Source organism: Lampetra fluviatilis, chromosome 35 (assembly GCF_964198595.1).
Source record: "Lampetra fluviatilis chromosome 35, kcLamFluv1.1, whole genome shotgun sequence".
Classification (NCBI taxonomy): domain Eukaryota; kingdom Metazoa; phylum Chordata; class Hyperoartia; order Petromyzontiformes; family Petromyzontidae; genus Lampetra; species Lampetra fluviatilis.
Genome location: NC_136309.1, coordinates 2,757,010 through 2,775,048, shown reverse-complemented (window position 1 = coordinate 2,775,048; position 18,039 = coordinate 2,757,010). Strand labels below are relative to the sequence as shown.

The 18,039-nt window shown below is 45.5% G+C and overlaps 2 protein-coding genes across 4 annotated transcripts in view; one reads left to right on the top strand and one right to left on the bottom strand.

Moving 5' to 3' along the window:
• LOC144944694 (uncharacterized) overlaps positions 1-1,254 on the bottom strand; it is a 10,787-nt gene extending 9,533 nt beyond the window's left edge. The window contains exon 1 of the mRNA XM_078873054.1: positions 717-1,254. Coding sequence (XP_078729180.1) covers positions 717-1,238 — 522 coding nt within the window. The 5' untranslated portion in view covers positions 1,239-1,254. The remainder of the gene's footprint in view (positions 1-716) is intronic.
• Positions 1,255-7,489: 6,235 nt separating this feature from the next.
• TMEM94 (transmembrane protein 94) overlaps positions 7,490-18,039 on the top strand; it is a 40,806-nt gene continuing 30,256 nt past the window's right edge. The window contains exons 1-5 of one of the 3 annotated variants that reach the window (XM_078872715.1): positions 7,490-7,727; positions 14,783-14,917; positions 15,652-15,771; positions 16,728-16,855; positions 17,835-17,971. In XM_078872715.1, the coding sequence (XP_078728841.1) occupies positions 14,891-14,917; positions 15,652-15,771; positions 16,728-16,855; positions 17,835-17,971 (412 nt within the window). In that variant the 5' untranslated portion in view covers positions 7,490-7,727; positions 14,783-14,890. Of the gene's footprint in view, positions 7,762-14,782; positions 14,918-15,651; positions 15,772-16,727; positions 16,856-17,834; positions 17,972-18,039 lie in introns of all 3 variants that reach the window. The other 2 variants (XM_078872714.1, XM_078872716.1) reach the window with 2 other exon arrangements.

The following is an 18,039-nucleotide window of genomic DNA, read 5'->3' as shown; positions in this document are numbered from 1 at the left end:
CATTGTGTGTCAACAAAGTTACACAAATTCACTCTCAATCGTTTCCTTAAATTCCATCGGGGGGGGGGGAGGGAAAGCGCGTTTAATAATCCGCAAAATATGGTTACAAAATAACCCCACACTACCACCAAACGTTATGAGACCTCCTTTACCAGTAGCAAAATATAGTAGTAGGCTTGTACCCTTTAAACTGGAACAAAACTATAGTAATAGGTTTTTACCCTTTTAACTGGTACAAAATCTGACACCTTTATACAAGGTATCATGTTTGCAATAACCTCAACACAAGAAGTCAAAATGCAAAAAAGAAACAACTCTGATGATGATAATGATATGCACTGTCATCATCAGAGTTGTTTCTTTTTGTTTGCATTTTGACTTCTTGTGTTGAGGTTATTGCAAACATGATGCCTTGTATAAAAGGTGTCAGTTTTTGTACCAGTTAAAAGGGTAAAAACCTATTACTATATTTTGCCACTGGTAAAGGAGATCTCAGTGTAAATGGTACAAAACTGACACCTTTATACAAGGCATCATGTTTGCAATAACCACAACACTGACTACTTGTGTTGTGCTTTGCAATAACCACACCACTGACTACTTGTGTTGAGATTATTGCAAACATGATGCCTTGTATAAAGATATCAGTTTTGTACCAGTTTAAAGGGTAAAAAAAACCTACTACTACCCCACCAAAAACGTATTCACGTCCTCACCTGATGGGCACCTTGCACCATGGCACGCGCGGCCTCCTTGATGCTGGGCGCATTGGGCCCCAGCGGAGGCTGAGCGTGGACGGCCACGACCCGGGTCACACCGCGGTACCTACCCACCGCCGGCCATCCCAACTCAAGGTCCGGCGCAGGTGCATCCGAGCGATCTGGCCAGTAGGTGAGTGACCCCGTGTTGGACAGACCAGCTGCTCCACCGTCCGTCGGCGAACCAAACGCGGATTTCGACGGACGCTGCTCGGATGATCCGACGGAGGAGGTGCCGTGACCTCCTCGCTGCTTGCTCCGAGTGTGGTCGCCTTCGTGCAGGAGCAGAGCGAGTTCCTTGTCGGACAGGAATGGCTTCACCTTGGCTGTGTTCGTGTAGCCCAGGTACTCTGGGGTCCCGCCGCGGAGGAGGGCTTCTAGTGCCAGGCGTTGCTCCTCGCTGTGGCTCGTCTCCTTGTGGGTCTCGCCAGGACGCCAGCCGAAATTGTCCTCCAGACAGGCGATCTGAGATTCGGCCATCGCCCGAATGTCAACCACCAACACCACCACCACCAACAACCACCACCAACAACCACCTTCTTCCAACACCGCTGCGCACGATAAAAAAAAACGGCGCGCCTCCTGTTACTGTTGATGTTGTTGTTTAATTGTTGTGACTGTTGACTGAATAAAATGTCAAATGTTTGTCGATGTGTGTGTGTGTGAGAAGAGTGTAGTTAATTACGAGTGCCACTACATTTAAGTGTTTGTAATCTCTCCCCCCCCTCTCTCTCCAATGCGACTTGGCACGAAACACCGCGCTTCCGTTGTTGTTCAGTAGTCGTAGTCGTCGTCGTCCGTGACTTTACTCTTGAAAATGTCAAATGCCCCTCGGTGTTTGCGCGTGTGTGAGATAATGAGCGCGACTGAAACTATCTTTCAGACCTGGCTTTGGAGTAAAGAAGAAGTAAACTGCGCGCGTCTGTTGCAATGGTTGTTGTCTAAAACAATGTCAAATGTCTGCCTTCGTCTTGGTTTGTGAGTCAATTAACGCAACTTCCTTGAACGTCTTCAAACTATCTTGGAGATGAAGAAAACAACTTAATGAACAGTGCGACCCGCCTCTGCTGCTGCTTAATAATTGTGTGATACAATTATTACAATTATCTGTGTGTGTGTGAGTAAGCGATGTTGATAATCAGTGTGATACACTCTTGAAGTTAACCGTGCCTTGCCGTGGGGTTCGTTGAGTGAAGCAGGCAAACACACAATCTTTGTGAACCACCCACCAGCCCTGCACACACACACACACAGGTGAAGGCAATTACTGGGATAACCTGTTTTGAGTGGAGGAGGCACTGCGGGGCATGTTGGGCTGAGCTGAGAAATGAAAAATGTTAAGACCACGGGTGCATACTGCAACAAACGGCATGACAGTTGGGGCGTAGGGTAACATGCGACAATGGCTTTCGGTAAAGATAGAGATTTGTCCATTGTGTATATTGCAGTAACAGTAACAAAAAAATGTGCATCGTATTCTCCCGATTATAAGACGCACTGCAAGTATGTGCCCGGTATCAACGGTGACACAAGTGCGTCTTATAATTCAGAGAATATGGTAATTATACTCTTAGGTTTTTTTCGGTAAAGTCACGTAGGGAAAAAATAAAAATAAAATAAAAAATATTTTTTTTTATAATAAATGCAAATAAATCAAAGTATTATTTTTTTTATTTTATTTAATTTTTTTACCGACGTGACTTTACTGAAAAAACCTAAGAGTATGAATCCTTGCAGTCACGAAAGCTTCAAATCTAGAATATGGTCATTATTACAATTCTATTGTGGAAAATTACAGACAAGCCCCAGTAGGAGTGCGATTGTGGCCATGCAATCCAAACTTTGGACCATATCGTAAACCCAGAGACGCAGAGAGAGATACAGAGACCCAAACCGCTGCCACCGTTCACGATCTTGCAATGTAATCGTCCACTTAGCACCTGCGTAGGAACCGATTTCCTTTATTATAATTGTGCATTGTCCGTCATCCATTCTGTCTCCATGTCTTGCCTAACCCTGCTCGCCCTCATAGTTTGGATGATGTTGTTAAAAGGTTTTCTCATCCACACATTGCTCTTTCTCTCAATGTAAGCCATGGCATGCATCTGTCCATGGTTATTTGCGCACATTTCCATTTGTGCGTCGATGTTTTTCATAAATGGCCATGTTTCTGAACCATGTGTCACAGCAGGTAAGTGGACAGTATAGCACATCATTTGAATAACATGTAAGTCATCAATATTCTTTGGGTCTTTCGGTAAAGTCACGTAGTTAGGTTGAAAGAAAATAACAAAAACTACGACGTTTCGATCACAACACAAGCGATCGTCCTGATGACGATCGTTTGTGTTGTGATCGAAACGTAGTTTTTTGTTATTTGCTTTCAACCTATCTACGTGACTTTACCGAAAGACCCAAAGAATATAAATTCCTGCAGTCACGAAAGCTTTAAGTCAAGATGTAAATAATGTATACAGACGACCAAATAAATAAGCACTGTCTCCAAAAAATACAAGAGTATTTCTTAAATAACCCGGATTGTTGCATAATTTCAGCAGAATTGTTGATGAGGCACTGTGTGGGAAAACCAGTCCAGAGCTTCGCTTGTCTGGAATCAATCGTGCTGAACTAATGCACTCCTATAGAGTCGTGAGTCTGATGATGGTTTGTGCAGATTTATACACACCACAACGACGCTAATGGCATTTTCTGAGACATTTCATTGATATACTTGGCGAGTTTGTTGAGAGGGGGGCGGACGTGCGTTTGGAACGGAAAACATTTATTTGTTTGAATCTACGAAGCCCCATGGATGTCATACTCTTAGTTCTTTCGGTCAAGTCACGTAGGTAAAAAATGAAATAAAAATTAATAAAAAATAAAAACAATAAAATCACGACGTTTCGGAGGCAACACAAGCATCCGTCTTCAGGTGAAACTGTCACAGCAAAAAACCTTGATACAGATTATTTTGCTGTGACAGTTTCACCTGAAGATGGAAGCTTGTGTTGCCTCCGAAACGTCGTGATTTTATTGTTTTTATTTTTTATTAATTTTAATTTCATTTTTTACCTACGTGACTTTACCGAAAGAACTAAGAGTATGAATCCTTGCAGTCACGAATGCTTCAAATCTAGAACCCATGGATGTTGTCACATGCCTCCCACACCGTCTGACCGATCGTCGCCGTCTCGCAACTTGCAGCGAACCACGCAAACGTCCCGCAACCACAACAGTCTTGGAGGGTGGTCCGGACAGGATGTCACTCGCCCGATGCTTCTGTGAAATTTTTTTCAGGGCACGGCTCCCATTTCACATTCCACACGGGGTCCCTACTGCGGTGTCTTCGGGTGCCCGCGTCTCGCTGCAGTCGACACGCGGAGCCGTCGCCGGACACACTGAAGCCCTGGGGGGCAGGGTTGGTGGTGGCCACGTGCACGAACGTGGAAATTTTGGGTGGGGGTTCAACTGTTTCAACCATCTTCTTGGTTCTTTCGGTAAAGTCACGTCGAAGGGAAATAATAAAATAAGAAAAATAAAACATAATTAAACAAAATTGAAATAAAATAAAATAACAATAAAAAAATATAATAAAATAAAAAATATTATAAAAAAAAAATGTCAACCATAACGTTGTCAAGACATTCGGGGTTTCCCCGTATTCTTGAACAGAGAAATTGTGTTTTCAGGTCCATACGGCGTACAAACGTTTAAAATACGGGCAAAAAAACCAATGTCGATTTGTTTGTGTTTCTCCCTTGTGATGGGACATTGTAGGATGAACGTTGAGATTAATAAGGGCACGGGGTGACCAATAAGGTCTGAATCATAATAATAGAGGTTGTTTTGGGTTAGATCGCGTAAATATATAAATGTGTCGTTAAAACCCGTCACCACCCGACACAGCCAATTAGTAAGGGTTGTCACGTGAACAGAACGTGGCCAATTCGTCACGAGCACAGCACTAGTGTGTAGTGTAGTGTATAGTAGTGTAGTGTGTAGTGTATAGTAGTGTAGTGTGTAGTAGTGTAGTGTATAGTGTAGTTTGTAGTGTATAGTGTAGTGTATAGTGTAGTGTATAGTGTAGGATACTAGTACAGCACACCGGTGTGTTGGAGAGCCAAGCCACAACATTTACAATCTGAGTACGACGTTTCGCCATTAATTACAACTAGCTTCATCAGGCGACAGCCAGATTTGTGGAGAAGTCCACCTGTTTCGTTCCTTATGTAGAGGCGTAGATGTGTTGACCACACTTCTGCGCTCTTGCGCAAAGTGGGGTGGGGGGGGTTACTGAGTCAACGTACATTATGCATGTGCGTTATGCGAGCCCATTGATCTTGTCCTTCCTGTCCATTGTGTGTACGAAAATAGCCGTACCAACGGTAATCCCGATTGAAGTATGGTGGCATTTATAGGCATGCATTTCAACAATGTATTATTTGATTATTCGCTTCCACACCAAGGCGCTAGCCGAGCGGTTTAAGTTATTTTTATTTCTTTAAATTTCGATAGATTCTCTAATTAGTCTTGGCCATTCGTTGCTAGTTTTGCACAGAACTTCAACATTATAAAAATCAATTGAGTGTCCTTGTTGGCACGCGTGTTCTGCTACTGCTGACAGTTGTATTTGGGAGTATTTAATATTTAAGTTCTGTATTGGTTGCACTCAGGTAGGCACTGATAAGGGGGTGACAGGTATGCGTTGGCCCAACAAAAACCTTTGCGTGTTTACTGGTGTGGCGAAGATTATGAAGGCCATCTCCCAGGAAGGGTCCTGCTGGATTGGGGATGTTTAGTTGGTTCCATGAATAAGTCGTTTTGGCTTCGTGTGGGAGGAGAAAATAAGTATAACCCGTAAAAACAAAGTTTTTCACTATAAATCCTTTATATGCGTGGCGGCTAGAGTCCTCTCGTCCTCTGGCTTGAGATGGCTGCCACCTATGGGTCAGATGATTGCATTGCCCCATTAAGCAATTGGTAATTAAATATAATATTTTTGTCCTAAAAAGTGTAAAATTTTGGAAAAAAATTTTTCACGAACATTAATTGTCACGCACAACGAGTCTGTGTGGAAAATGTCAGCTCGATTGGATCACGGGAAGTGGGTTAAAAAACGACCGAGAGATTTGCACGGTCCTAAGCAAGCAAGCGAACTTAATATAAAGGATTTAAAAAAAGTCATAGTACCTGGAGAAAACCCCATCACACATATGAGAAGACTAAAGTTGCAGAGCACTCTCTCTTCGCCACACCTCGGAACCCCACACCCACAACACCTGGCGAGACCTGGTGGTCACCCAATCACTGTAGATGTTTAACTTCCCAGTAAACATGCAACGTTGACTGACGTCAGCTCAACGTCAACAACCAATGATGGCCCAACAATATGATAATTGGTTTTTTACCCTTCTATCTGGCAACAAAACTGACACCTTTTTTTTACAAGGAGTCATGCATTATGACTGCAGGTATTGTGGTCTATGCAAACATGACTCCTTGTAAAAAAGGTGTCAGTTTTTTTGCCAGATAGAAGGGTAAAAAACCAATTATCATATTTTTTACTGGCAAATGAGGTTCCAATGATGGCCCAACAACTTTGCATGTTTTCTGAGGGCGACGGTCACACCAAATATTGAGAGGGATTGAGGGACCAGCCAGAATGTGTTTCGCAAATTTGTTGCATGCGTATGGCTTTTATATTATTTTCACCTTGCATGTTTATGTATTCCAGTTCTTAGACTGGTTATACATGAAGGATGTTTAATTAGCCACTTAAATACATCTTCTCTACTGAATAAATAATCACACACAACACGCCTCCTTCACGTAATCTGTCACTCCGCGTGTATAAAATGAATATATTTACAAGGCCCATCAAAAATACAGCCTTCTGGGAGTGCATAACTCCAGCAACATAGGTCCAAACCGGGCAGCTGTGGCTATGCACGTGGCCTGCAATCCACCACCGGTTTCGACACTTGGGTGTCTCATCAGCAGAGGCAGGGCTCACTTGAATCAATACTGGTGAACTAGCTGGATGCTTCAGTACTCTATGTGTATTATTGGTTCTTTCGGTAAAGTCACGTAGAAGGGAAATAATACAAAGAACCAAGAATATGAATCCCTGCAGTCGCGAAAGCTTTAAATATGCTAAATTCCTCTTGATATGCGAATTCTTTTGTCAAGGCGCCCCTTCCCCCCCCCTTCCAACCCAGCTTAAATATACGCTCCAAGCCTGGTGGAATTTCATTCAGACGCTGTCTCCCCGACAGACCTGGTCTTCACCTGATGACGGCTGCTTGCGTTGTGGCCGAAACGTCGTGAGAATTAGTTTATTATATTCTTTCGGTAAAGTCACGTAGAAGGGAAATAATAAAATAATACAAATAAAACATAATAAAAATATGTTTTATAAAATAAAACATAATACAAATATGTTTTTTTTTATTATTTCCCTTCTACGTGACTTTACCGAAAGAACCAAGAAGATGGACCCAAAGAATAGAAATGTTTTAAAAATATATCATAACCGCAATAATTTATCTTTCAGAAGATGGAAAATTGAATAAAACGCGAAGAAGACATCTTGCGGAATGGGAAGAGACTTAACGAAGCCGGCCAATCACCGCCGCGTTTATTCTCCCTTGGGGGCGTCGCGCCGCGGACCAATCAGGACGCGCCTTATTTGAATATCGGAAACTACGGTGGCCACGGCGGTCGAGCCGTCGACCAGAGAGAGAGAGGGGGGGGGGTCGTTTCGCGTTTGGTTATTCAGCGTGACCGACCGCATTAAAGCTTAGCGACGAGTTTCATAATAATCGCGTCTTCCGAAGTAGCAGCGCTGTTTGCAAGATCGTTCACTCCTCGAGCCTCGCTGTCCGCTTCATTAGCTGGCTGAATCGCTCGCGCAAGAGCTCCTTGCTTCCCCCCAAGTCAACGTTGAATTCCGTAAATGTCTTCTTACAGGCAAGCATCCAACCTTCGTTTCAACACACCGTAGGTACAGTGCCGTGTTCGTTTAACGCACGCAAAAAGCCGGTGGAGATTAATTAAAATTGCGCGAATCTCTTTGATCTCACGACACATTTTGTGTCGATCGCCCTAACACGTCGGTGCTTGGAAAGTGAGCTATTTGCAACGCTTAAGGCTTTGCTACTGTATGTACCTGTGAGGTGGAGCGGTGGCGCTGTGGTTAGCGCACCGCGCTCTGAAACGTGGGTTGGGTCTCCCGGCCACGGCTATCATCAGTGGCGAGTGGAATCTGAACCGGTCCTGTGTATCATCATCACTACCACCACCACTCACTGCCACCACTCACCACCACTCACTACCACCACCACTCGCCACCACCACCACTCGCTACCACCATCCACCACCACTCACCATCACCACTCACTACCACTCACCACCACCACCACTCACTACCACTCACCACCACCACCACTCACTACCACTCACCACCACTCACTACCACTCACCACCACCACCACTCACTACCACTCACCACCACCACCACTCACTACCACTCACCACCACTCACTACCACTCACCACCACTCGCTACCACTACCACCACTCACCACCACCTTCACCAACCTGCACTGAACCAGGGTGGTGAAGTATGGTCAAATCGCCTACGTGACAAGTCGCCTGCAACGGCGTGGTGAAGAGAGAGGCGTTGGCAAAGCGTTGTTATAGTATTGCAATGATAGTAGTAGTTAGTGGTGGTGATGGTGTAACGAAATGTTAGTTGTGATCGGAGTCATCGATTGGTCGATGCCGATTGTGGATTAATCGATACTAGACGATTAGTATCGATGATTGCAAAGTTGATGTATAACTTCTGGAGACGGGGATAATTGGGGTGGAGAGACCTTAACGGGGCTGTGTGAGATGTCCGGCACACATTCAACCAAAATCAAAACACTCAACAATGACTTGACTTGAGTAATTGCCAGAGGTGGGACAAAGTCATTGTTATGCAAGTCCAAGTCGAGTCGCAAGTCATCAAATTCATGACTCGAGTCTGACTCGAGTCCAAGTCACATGACTCGAGTCCACGTCTCATAGGTGGGACAAAGTCATTGTTATGCAAGTCCAAGTCGAGTCGCAAGTCATCAAATTCATGACTCGAGTCTGACTCGAGTCCAAGTCACATGACTCGAGTCCACGTCTCATAGGTGGGACAAAGTCATTGTTATGCAAGTCCAAGTCGAGTCGCAAGTCATCAAATTCATGACTCGAGTCTGACTCGAGTCCAAGTCACATGACTCGAGTCCACATCTCATAGGTGGGACAAAGTCATTGTTATGCAAGTCCAAGTCGAGTCGCAAGTCATCAAATTCATGACTCGAGTCTGACTCGAGTCCAAGTCACATGACTCGAGTCCACATCTCATAGGTGGGACAAAGTCATTGTTATGCAAGTCCAAGTCGAGTCGCAAGTCATCAAATTCATGACTCGAGTCTGACTCGAGTCCAAGTCACATGACTCGAGTCCACATCTCATAGGTGGGACAAAGTCATTGTTATGCAAGTCCAAGTCGAGTCGCAAGTCATCAAATTCATGACTCGAGTCTGACTCGAGTCCAAGTCACATGACTCGAGTCCACATCTCAGAGGTGGGACAAAGTCATTGTTATGCAAGTCCAAGTCGAGTCGCAAGTCATCAAATTCATGACTCGAGTCTGACTCGAGTCCAAGTCACATGACTCGAGTCCACATCTCATAGGTGGGACAAAGTCATTGTTATGCAAGTCCAAGTCGAGTCGCAAGTCATCAAATTCATGACTCGAGTCTGACTCGAGTCCAAGTCACATGACTCGAGTCCACATCTCATAGGTGGGACAAAGTCATTGTTATGCAAGTCCAAGTCGAGTCGCAAGTCATCAAATTCATGACTCGAGTCTGACTCGAGTCCAAGTCACATGACTCGAGTCCACATCTCATAGGTGGGACAAAGTCATTGTTATGCAAGTCCAAGTCGAGTCGCAAGTCATCAAATTCATGACTCGAGTCTGACTCGAGTCCAAGTCACATGACTCGAGTCCACATCTCATAGGTGGGACAAAGTCATTGTTATGCAAGTCCAAGTCGAGTCGCAAGTCATCAAATTCATGACTCGAGTCTGACTCGAGTCCAAGTCACATGACTCGAGTCCACATCTCATAGGTGGGACAAAGTCATTGTTATGCAAGTCCAAGTCGAGTCGCAAGTCATCAAATTCATGACTCGAGTCTGACTCGAGTCCAAGTCACATGACTCGAGTCCACATCTCATAGGTGGGACAAAGTCATTGTTATGCAAGTCCAAGTCGAGTCGCAAGTCATCAAATTCATGACTCGAGTCTGACTCGAGTCCAAGTCACATGACTCGAGTCCACATCTCATAGGTGGGACAAAGTCATTGTTATGCAAGTCCAAGTCGAGTCGCAAGTCATCAAATTCATGACTCGAGTCTGACTCGAGTCCAAGTCACATGACTCGAGTCCACATCTCATAGGTGGGACAAAGTCATTGTTATGCAAGTCCAAGTCGAGTCGCAAGTCATCAAATTCATGACTCGAGTCTGACTCGAGTCCAAGTCACATGACTCGAGTCCACATCTCATAGGTGGGACAAAGTCATTGTTATGCAAGTCCAAGTCGAGTCGCAAGTCATCAAATTCATGACTCGAGTCTGACTCGAGTCCAAGTCACATGACTCGAGTCCACATCTCATAGGTGGGACAAAGTCATTGTTATGCAAGTCCAAGTCGAGTCGCAAGTCATCAAATTCATGACTCGAGTCTGACTCGAGTCCAAGTCACATGACTCGAGTCCACATCTCATAGGTGGGACAAAGTCATTGTTATGCAAGTCCAAGTCGAGTCGCAAGTCATCAAATTCATGACTCGAGTCTGACTCGAGTCCAAGTCACATGACTCGAGTCCACATCTCATAGGTGGGACAAAGTCATTGTTATGCAAGTCCAAGTCGAGTCGCAAGTCATCAAATTCATGACTCGAGTCTGACTCGAGTCCAAGTCACATGACTCGAGTCCACATCTCATAGGTGGGACAAAGTCATTGTTATGCAAGTCCAAGTCGAGTCGCAAGTCATCAAATTCATGACTCGAGTCTGACTCGAGTCCAAGTCACATGACTCGAGTCCACACCTCTGGTAATTGCACTCACAACTAATTAAAACCCAACGCTTGTAAATTCACAATTCGTTGCTTGATAACCATTGATTCGATTGGCGCCATCACCGTGAAATGCATAGATGGAAATGTGCACATCAACTGGATGTGGGATGTTGTCAAATCTTTTTTTGCGTGTTTGATTACTTTGTAAGATAAATGTTAAATAAGTTTGGGGGGGTTAAACTATTGTCATGAGTCCGAGCAGAGCGCGCACGAGTGACTGATGCTTCCAAGGGTACGGGATGGACTCCAATGCCCCACGAAGCGTTTTAAATCATCTAGTTTGAAAACTAACTTCTTTCTCTAACTTATACTCTGATAGTGCGCTGTCTTTAGTTGTACGCTTTTTGGCGTCATCTGGTCCAACACCATGTGAGACTAGGCTCTAAGGAAAGCTGTCTTGGGTGTGGACCAATCAACGTCAAGGACAGTGCATATCATTATCAGAGTTGTTTCTTTTTGTTTGCATTTTGACTGCTTGTGTTGTGGTTATTGCAAACATGATGCCTTGTATAAAGGTGTCAGTTTTTGTACCATTTGAAAGGGTAAAAACCTACTATTATAACGGTGTGTTTAGAATGTTGTCCTTCCCCCACCCTCCCGCACATCCTTATTAGCGCGGTCGGCCACGTGCGGTGCGAAATACGTTCAACGTACGTACAGCTTTGGGCATAAGTCTCACGCTTATACTGGTAGGAACCTCCTGGTTACACCAGCCCACAGGGGATTATTGTGTCCGTCGTGCAGGGAGGGGCTGGGTGGGTAGGGAGGGGCTGGGTGGGGAAGGGAGGGGCTGGGCGGTGAGGGAGGGGCTGGGTGGGGAGGGAGGGGCTGGGTGGGGAGAGGGTGGCTGGGGACGGTGGGGCTGGGTGGGGAGGGTGGGGCTGGGTGGGGGCTGGTGGGGAGGGGCTGGTCGGGGAGGGGCTGGGTGGGGAGGGGCTGGTCACCCCGTGGTGCCCTTATAAAACTCAACGTTTAACCTACTCACGTCGGCTTGTGCCCGCCCTCACAGTGGGCCATATTTACATGAATACACCACGCCGCCGTTGACCCTGGCCATTGACCGAGCAACCCAACGTTCCTACCAGCTCCCTCCGCAGGAATGTGTTGCTTCCTAGCATAAGCGTGAGACGTGGTTTGTCATAGACTTTTGGGGGTAGGGGCCGTCCATAAATGACGTCACGCACCTGGGGGGGTTGGGGTCAGACATTTGTGACGATGTGTGACGAGGGGGGGGGTTTGAGAAACGTGACGTCACATTAAAATGCGCAACTTTAAATAATAATAGAATTGTTATAACAACACTAATTGTTATAACAACACTCCTACAACATCAGAGTGCAGCGCCACATTAAATACGCACTAATACAATGACAGTAGTTTCAAGCGATTTGAAGCATGTTTTATTTTCAAAATGGAAATATAGTTTTGGGGGGCGGGGGCATCAGAGCTTTGTGACGTCATATTTGAGGGGGGGGGGTCTGACTTTTTATGACGAGGGGGCGGGGGGTCAAAAATCGTCCAAAATCGCGTGACGTCATTTATGGACGGCCCCGTAGACCCGGGCAGGGGTCGGCAACCTGCAGTTCTGCAGCTGCATGCGGTGTCTCTTTAAGGATCGCTCCTTGACCTACCACCGCATGCGAAGCTGTCAACCCATACGGGTTGACCCCGTATTCTTGTGCAGGGAAATTGAGTTTGCAGGTCCATGCGGCGTCCAGCCGTTTCAATGCGGGGACGTTTTGTTTATTTGTTTGTGTTTCTCTCCCTTAGTGATGAGGACTTTGTAGGATGAACGTTGAGATGTATAAGGGACACGGGGTGAGCAATAAGGTCTGAATTGGTCTGTAATAAGGTAGGAGGGCACTGATAGGGGGTTGACAGGTATGCATGCCACCGTGTCTCATATTCACCACACTGCATTGCGGCCTCTTGAAATATTGAGATTTTGTTTACCATATTCGAAAAAAATGACTTGCTATTTTCGTTACAGAACTCCTGGGGTAGACCGATGCTTGCGGACTAACTGTGAAATGTAGTCGAGTCAACAGTGCTTTGGATCTTAAAAAAATACCTATTATACTGTAGAAATTCATCTTCTTGGTTCTTTCGGTAAAGTAATACAATTATAAAAACAAAACATAATTAAATAATTATAATTATTTTATTATGTTTTATTTTTATTATTTTATTCTTTCGGTAATTATAATTATTTTATTATGTTTTATTTTTATTATTTTATTACTTCCCTTCTACGTGACTTTACCGAAAGAACCAAGAAGATGAATCCCTGCAGTCACGAAAGCTTTAAATCTAAACTGTAGAAATTGTTTATACTTTAGGTCGCCTCCCCGGCTCACCATGAATTCTGGCTTTACTCGAGTCCAGCTTTGAGAGGTTGTTACTGCACGACTAATTGATCAGTCGATATGGGAATAATGCACTAATCGAAACGGGTGTAATTAATACTCTTTGGTTCTTTCGGTAAAGTCACGTAGGTGTAAAATCAAATAGATCACGATGTTTCGGGCGCAACACAAGTGTCCGTCATCCGGTGGTGGCTTTCCCACCTGGTGACGGGCGCTTGTGTTTTATACCCACGTGACTTTACCGAAAGAACCATAGAGTATGGATTCCTGCAGTCACGAAAGCTTCTAATCAAGGTGTAATTGATTAATAACGAATGCATTGAGACAAAGGTAGAGATATTCCGTCGATGCTCTTTAATTAATGGGTTTAACCGAAATAAAAGTACCCTATTTGATCAATAGAGACTGCAGCAATCGATGAATCAATACTTAATTGCTTGATTGTGTACGTGACTTGAAGATGTATGCGCTGTATGTTTAACTTCTTTCGTACCGTACGTAGCCAACTGTGCTGATTGGAGGTGCACTGGGTAAGAACTTGAGAACACCTGATGAAGACTGCACAGACTCTGTTGATACTTTAGACTTTGGCGACGTGGGGATGACGTATGAACTCCCCCTCCTTCGCCTGAGCTGCGTGTAGGCGTGCAACCACGCAGAGAGAGAATTTGAGACGGGCATCCACCATCGCACGAATTTGTTGAAAGGTGAAACAACAAAACGTTGCCATGATAATTGGACCAGAGCGTGGACAGTGGGGAATTTTGTGCTTTCACGCAAATACCTCACATGGGAAATGGGTTTCAAAGTTCAACTCGCTCTCAAAGTGTGCTGTGTCCAAGGCTGTTGAGTAACGTGGAACCAAAGAGTTACATTATTAATCATTTTATTAACTGACTCCCAAGTTGCCAGTTGGCAACGCCGAATGGAAACATTTGCAGCGCTTATTGTTGTGGCACAAACAGGGCAAGCAAACGCCCTCTTGTTTTTTAAATTATACTAACCATGCCCGCATGTACACACACGCCTGTAAGCGCTACCCGTGAAACGATGATGCATCCAGTCGACGATCAAAATCGATTCTTGCGATCGCGATTCATGCATCAAATTGTTTATATTAGAGTATATAAAGTGGAGATTTACGCAAAGTGTGTCAAAGTGATATGCAAAGGTTACATCTCGGCTGATGGGATGATGAAACCGCGAATGAGAAACGGGATGGTCAAACACGACAAAAATAACTGATTCTTGAATGGAATCGTGATCTCAATTGTGACCATTTTGTCAAATTCCTTTCGGTGTGAATCAATACGTGCCAAGTAAACTTAATTGCACATTTAATTGCAACGGGAAAGAAACCCGTTCACGACTGCCCATTGAGTGTATTATTTAATTGTGGGCACAAGCTATTTTTTTACGTGACGTGCCGTCGCACGTGTTGGTTTGTGATGGACCGTTAATTTTTGTTGTCAGCCGCGAGCTTCGCTGAGCGTGCACCGAGACGCGAGGCTGGTGCATGGCGCGGGGGCGCCGTGCCACCCTGGGGCGCCAGCGCGGGCAACGGTCGGTGCTGTGACGGCGATGGCAGCGTCCCCAAAGAGCAAGCAGGTTGGTTGAGCTTGTTCGCTTGCTCGCTCGCTCACTCGCTCACTCGTCTGCTCGGCTACAGAGAAATCTTCATTGCATGTTTTAATTCTCAGAGCTGGCATTTTCATAAAATTAAGCAAAAAAAGCTAATTTGACGTGGTTATATTTTTGTTCTTCTTGGTTTTTTCGGTAAAGTCACGTTGAAGGGAAATAATAAATAATAAAAACATAAAATAATTCTCACGACGTTTCGGCCACAGACCTGGTCTTCACCTGAGGACGGCTGCTTGCGTTGTGGCCGAAACGTCGTGATAATTATTTTATTATGTTTTTTTATTTTTTTATTTCCCTTCTACGTGACTTTACCGAAAGAACCAAGAAGATGAATCCCTGCAGTCACGAAAGCTTTAAATCGAAATTATATTTTTGTTTTGATGCACAGTCGTTGCTGACTGGGCGAAGGACATCACCTCGCGATGATCGAGTACCTGTTTGAATCATTAGCGGCTGAAACCCAAATTCAAATGCAGGATCCTCAACTGTGCAGGCTCAGTGCTCTTACCCCGAGCCACGCAGTCACTTCTGGAGAAGCGTTGAAGTCCTGATCACGCCGTGTCCACACACACAGACTCCCCGCAGCCGTGACTGACACGTACGACGGCGCGCGTGACGATTTGGTGACAGCGGTTTTCGTTTCTTCCGTACCCCGTCTCCGTTTTGCCCTGGCCTCCCCCCCCCGGTGCCACCGCCGCCAGGGGAGCGAGGGCCCGGAGAGGTTGGGTCTCGCCACCGTCGAAGCCCTCGGAATCCTCAAGCAGCAGCTGGAAAAGGTCCTCGCCGACCACCAGCAGCAGCAGGAGGACCGACCTCGCTCGGTGAGGAGGCCCCCCCCCCCTCGCTCGCTTCGTTAACATCTCGCCACTGTGGCGCTCTCGGTGTTAACACCCACACCTGGTCGTGGGTTCGATCCCGACCCTGACGCCTGTTGTATATTTGGAGTTTGCATGTCTCTCTCCCCGCGGTCACGTGGATTTTTCTCCAGGCCCTCTGGTTTTTCCCTCCACATTTAGAAACATGCGTTTCGAGGCTTTGGCTGCTATAACTGTCCACATGATCATCCACTTCGTTGAGCTTTCAATGGTGGCCAGGTAGCTTCTGAAAATAGCTATGTAGCTCAGTGGACCTTACCTAGTAAAATAAAACTAGTTTAGTTTATAGTTTTGGTTCCTGGCCGAGTCCTGTCCCATCTCTCTCTATCTCAACTACCTTTTCTCATTCGGAGGTTGGTGGTAGCTCTGGTCTGCGTTTCCACGGAACATCTGCTGGTAAGGATTCCACTTCGATTTTAGTCCCCATATTTCCTTATTAAATCCTTTATATTAAGTTCGCTTGCTTGCTTGCGTGCTTGCGTGCTTGCTTTGCTTGCTTACGACCGTGCAAATCTTTCGGTCGTTTTTTAACCCACTTCCCGTGATCCAATCGAGCTGACATTTTCCACACAGACTCGTTGTGCGTGACAATTAATTTTCGTGAAAATTTTTTTTCCAAAATTTTACACTGTTTAGGGAAATTTTTTTAAATATTTAATTACCAATTGCGTAATGCTGGCAGACAATCATCTGACCCATAGGTGGCAGCCATCTCAAGCCAGAGGACGAGAGGACTCTAGCCGCCACGCATATAAAGGATTTAGAGTGAAAAACGTTGTTTTTACGGGTTAATTTCCTTGCACAAGGGCCCCGTCGCATCACCTTGTGGCCCTCACTGGGGCTTCTGTGTGAGCCTTCATCTCGTCTCGTTTTGTCTCGTCCCGTCCCTTGCTCCGGTATAGCTGGCATGGCAGAGGAGTTTCCTGCACCACGGAAACCGCTGGTCATGCTTCCATCTGCTCGGCGCTCTGCTCATGCTGCTGGCGGGCATGCTGCTTCTCTGCTGCCATGGGGGACAGCCCAAGGGCAGGTCAGACACCCCCCACCCACACCTCCCACCCCCCACACCACCCATTGTGCTGGCAATGAAAAAGACATTGTGCGGCAGATATAACTGTCTGCGCAAGGACAGGGCTCGGACTATCAAGTTTTGGTTTTGTCCGTGAGAGTTTCTATTTTGTTTGGGCTGCAGCGGTCAGAGTGCGGTGGGATTCTGAGACAGTTTTCTGGGCGCTTAATAGGCAATTCATCATTCACCCTCTCTCCTACGGCAGATTAACGTTCGTCGAATGACAGCGAAGGATATATTTTTTAATCACGGAGATAGCATTTAGCCAAATTAAGTGAAAGAGAAAATTGAATACGATGGATCTTCTGTGAAATTATTGGTGACTGAACTTAGACCATGAGTTCAACCACCTCTAGAGAGACCTTAAAATTAATGTAATGAATACAGTGTGACAAGACTGCAATGCGCATTAAAGATGCCATTCGCATGATTTTGCATTTATTAAATTACTACTTACATCACATTACATTAGACCTATTCTTTGGGTCTTTCGGCAAAGTCACGTAGATAGTTTCAAATACAATTACATAAAACTACTAGTTTTTTGTTATTTTTTTTGAACCTATCTATGTGACTTTACCGAAAGACCCAAAGAATATGAATTCCTGCAGTCACGAAAGCTTTAAGTCAAGATTTACATTTGACCATCAACTTTTTTGTGTTTAGTTTGTTGTCCTTCCCCCTACACCTCCGATCACCATGGTTGGCTATATACGGTACGAAGGAAGTTCAACATACAACTAGCTACCCTTGAGAACCTAGTTTAATCACAGGCCGCTGACACCTGGATTTGAACCCAAGAACTCTGTAAGTGTCGGCTCGTGTGTATAACCTAGCAATATCTCTGCCTGAGTCACTTCTAGCACGTGAGATTTTTTTTCTTTATAGATACCACGGCAGAATTTTAACAGCTCGTGCCGCGTTGTCACGTGCGTTGCAGCGAGGGTGCGGAGCTGGTGAATGGGCTGGCGTTGCTGGCGCTGTTGGGAGTCAACCTCTACGTGATGGGGCGGCAGGCGCGGCTCAAGGACACGGAGATCCCACGCCGACTGCGCTCGCTGCTCGACGGCATTGGCGGTCGGTGCTCGTTCGCTCGTTTGCTCGTTAACGTGCACACTCGCTCATTTAATCACTCACTCGGTCCC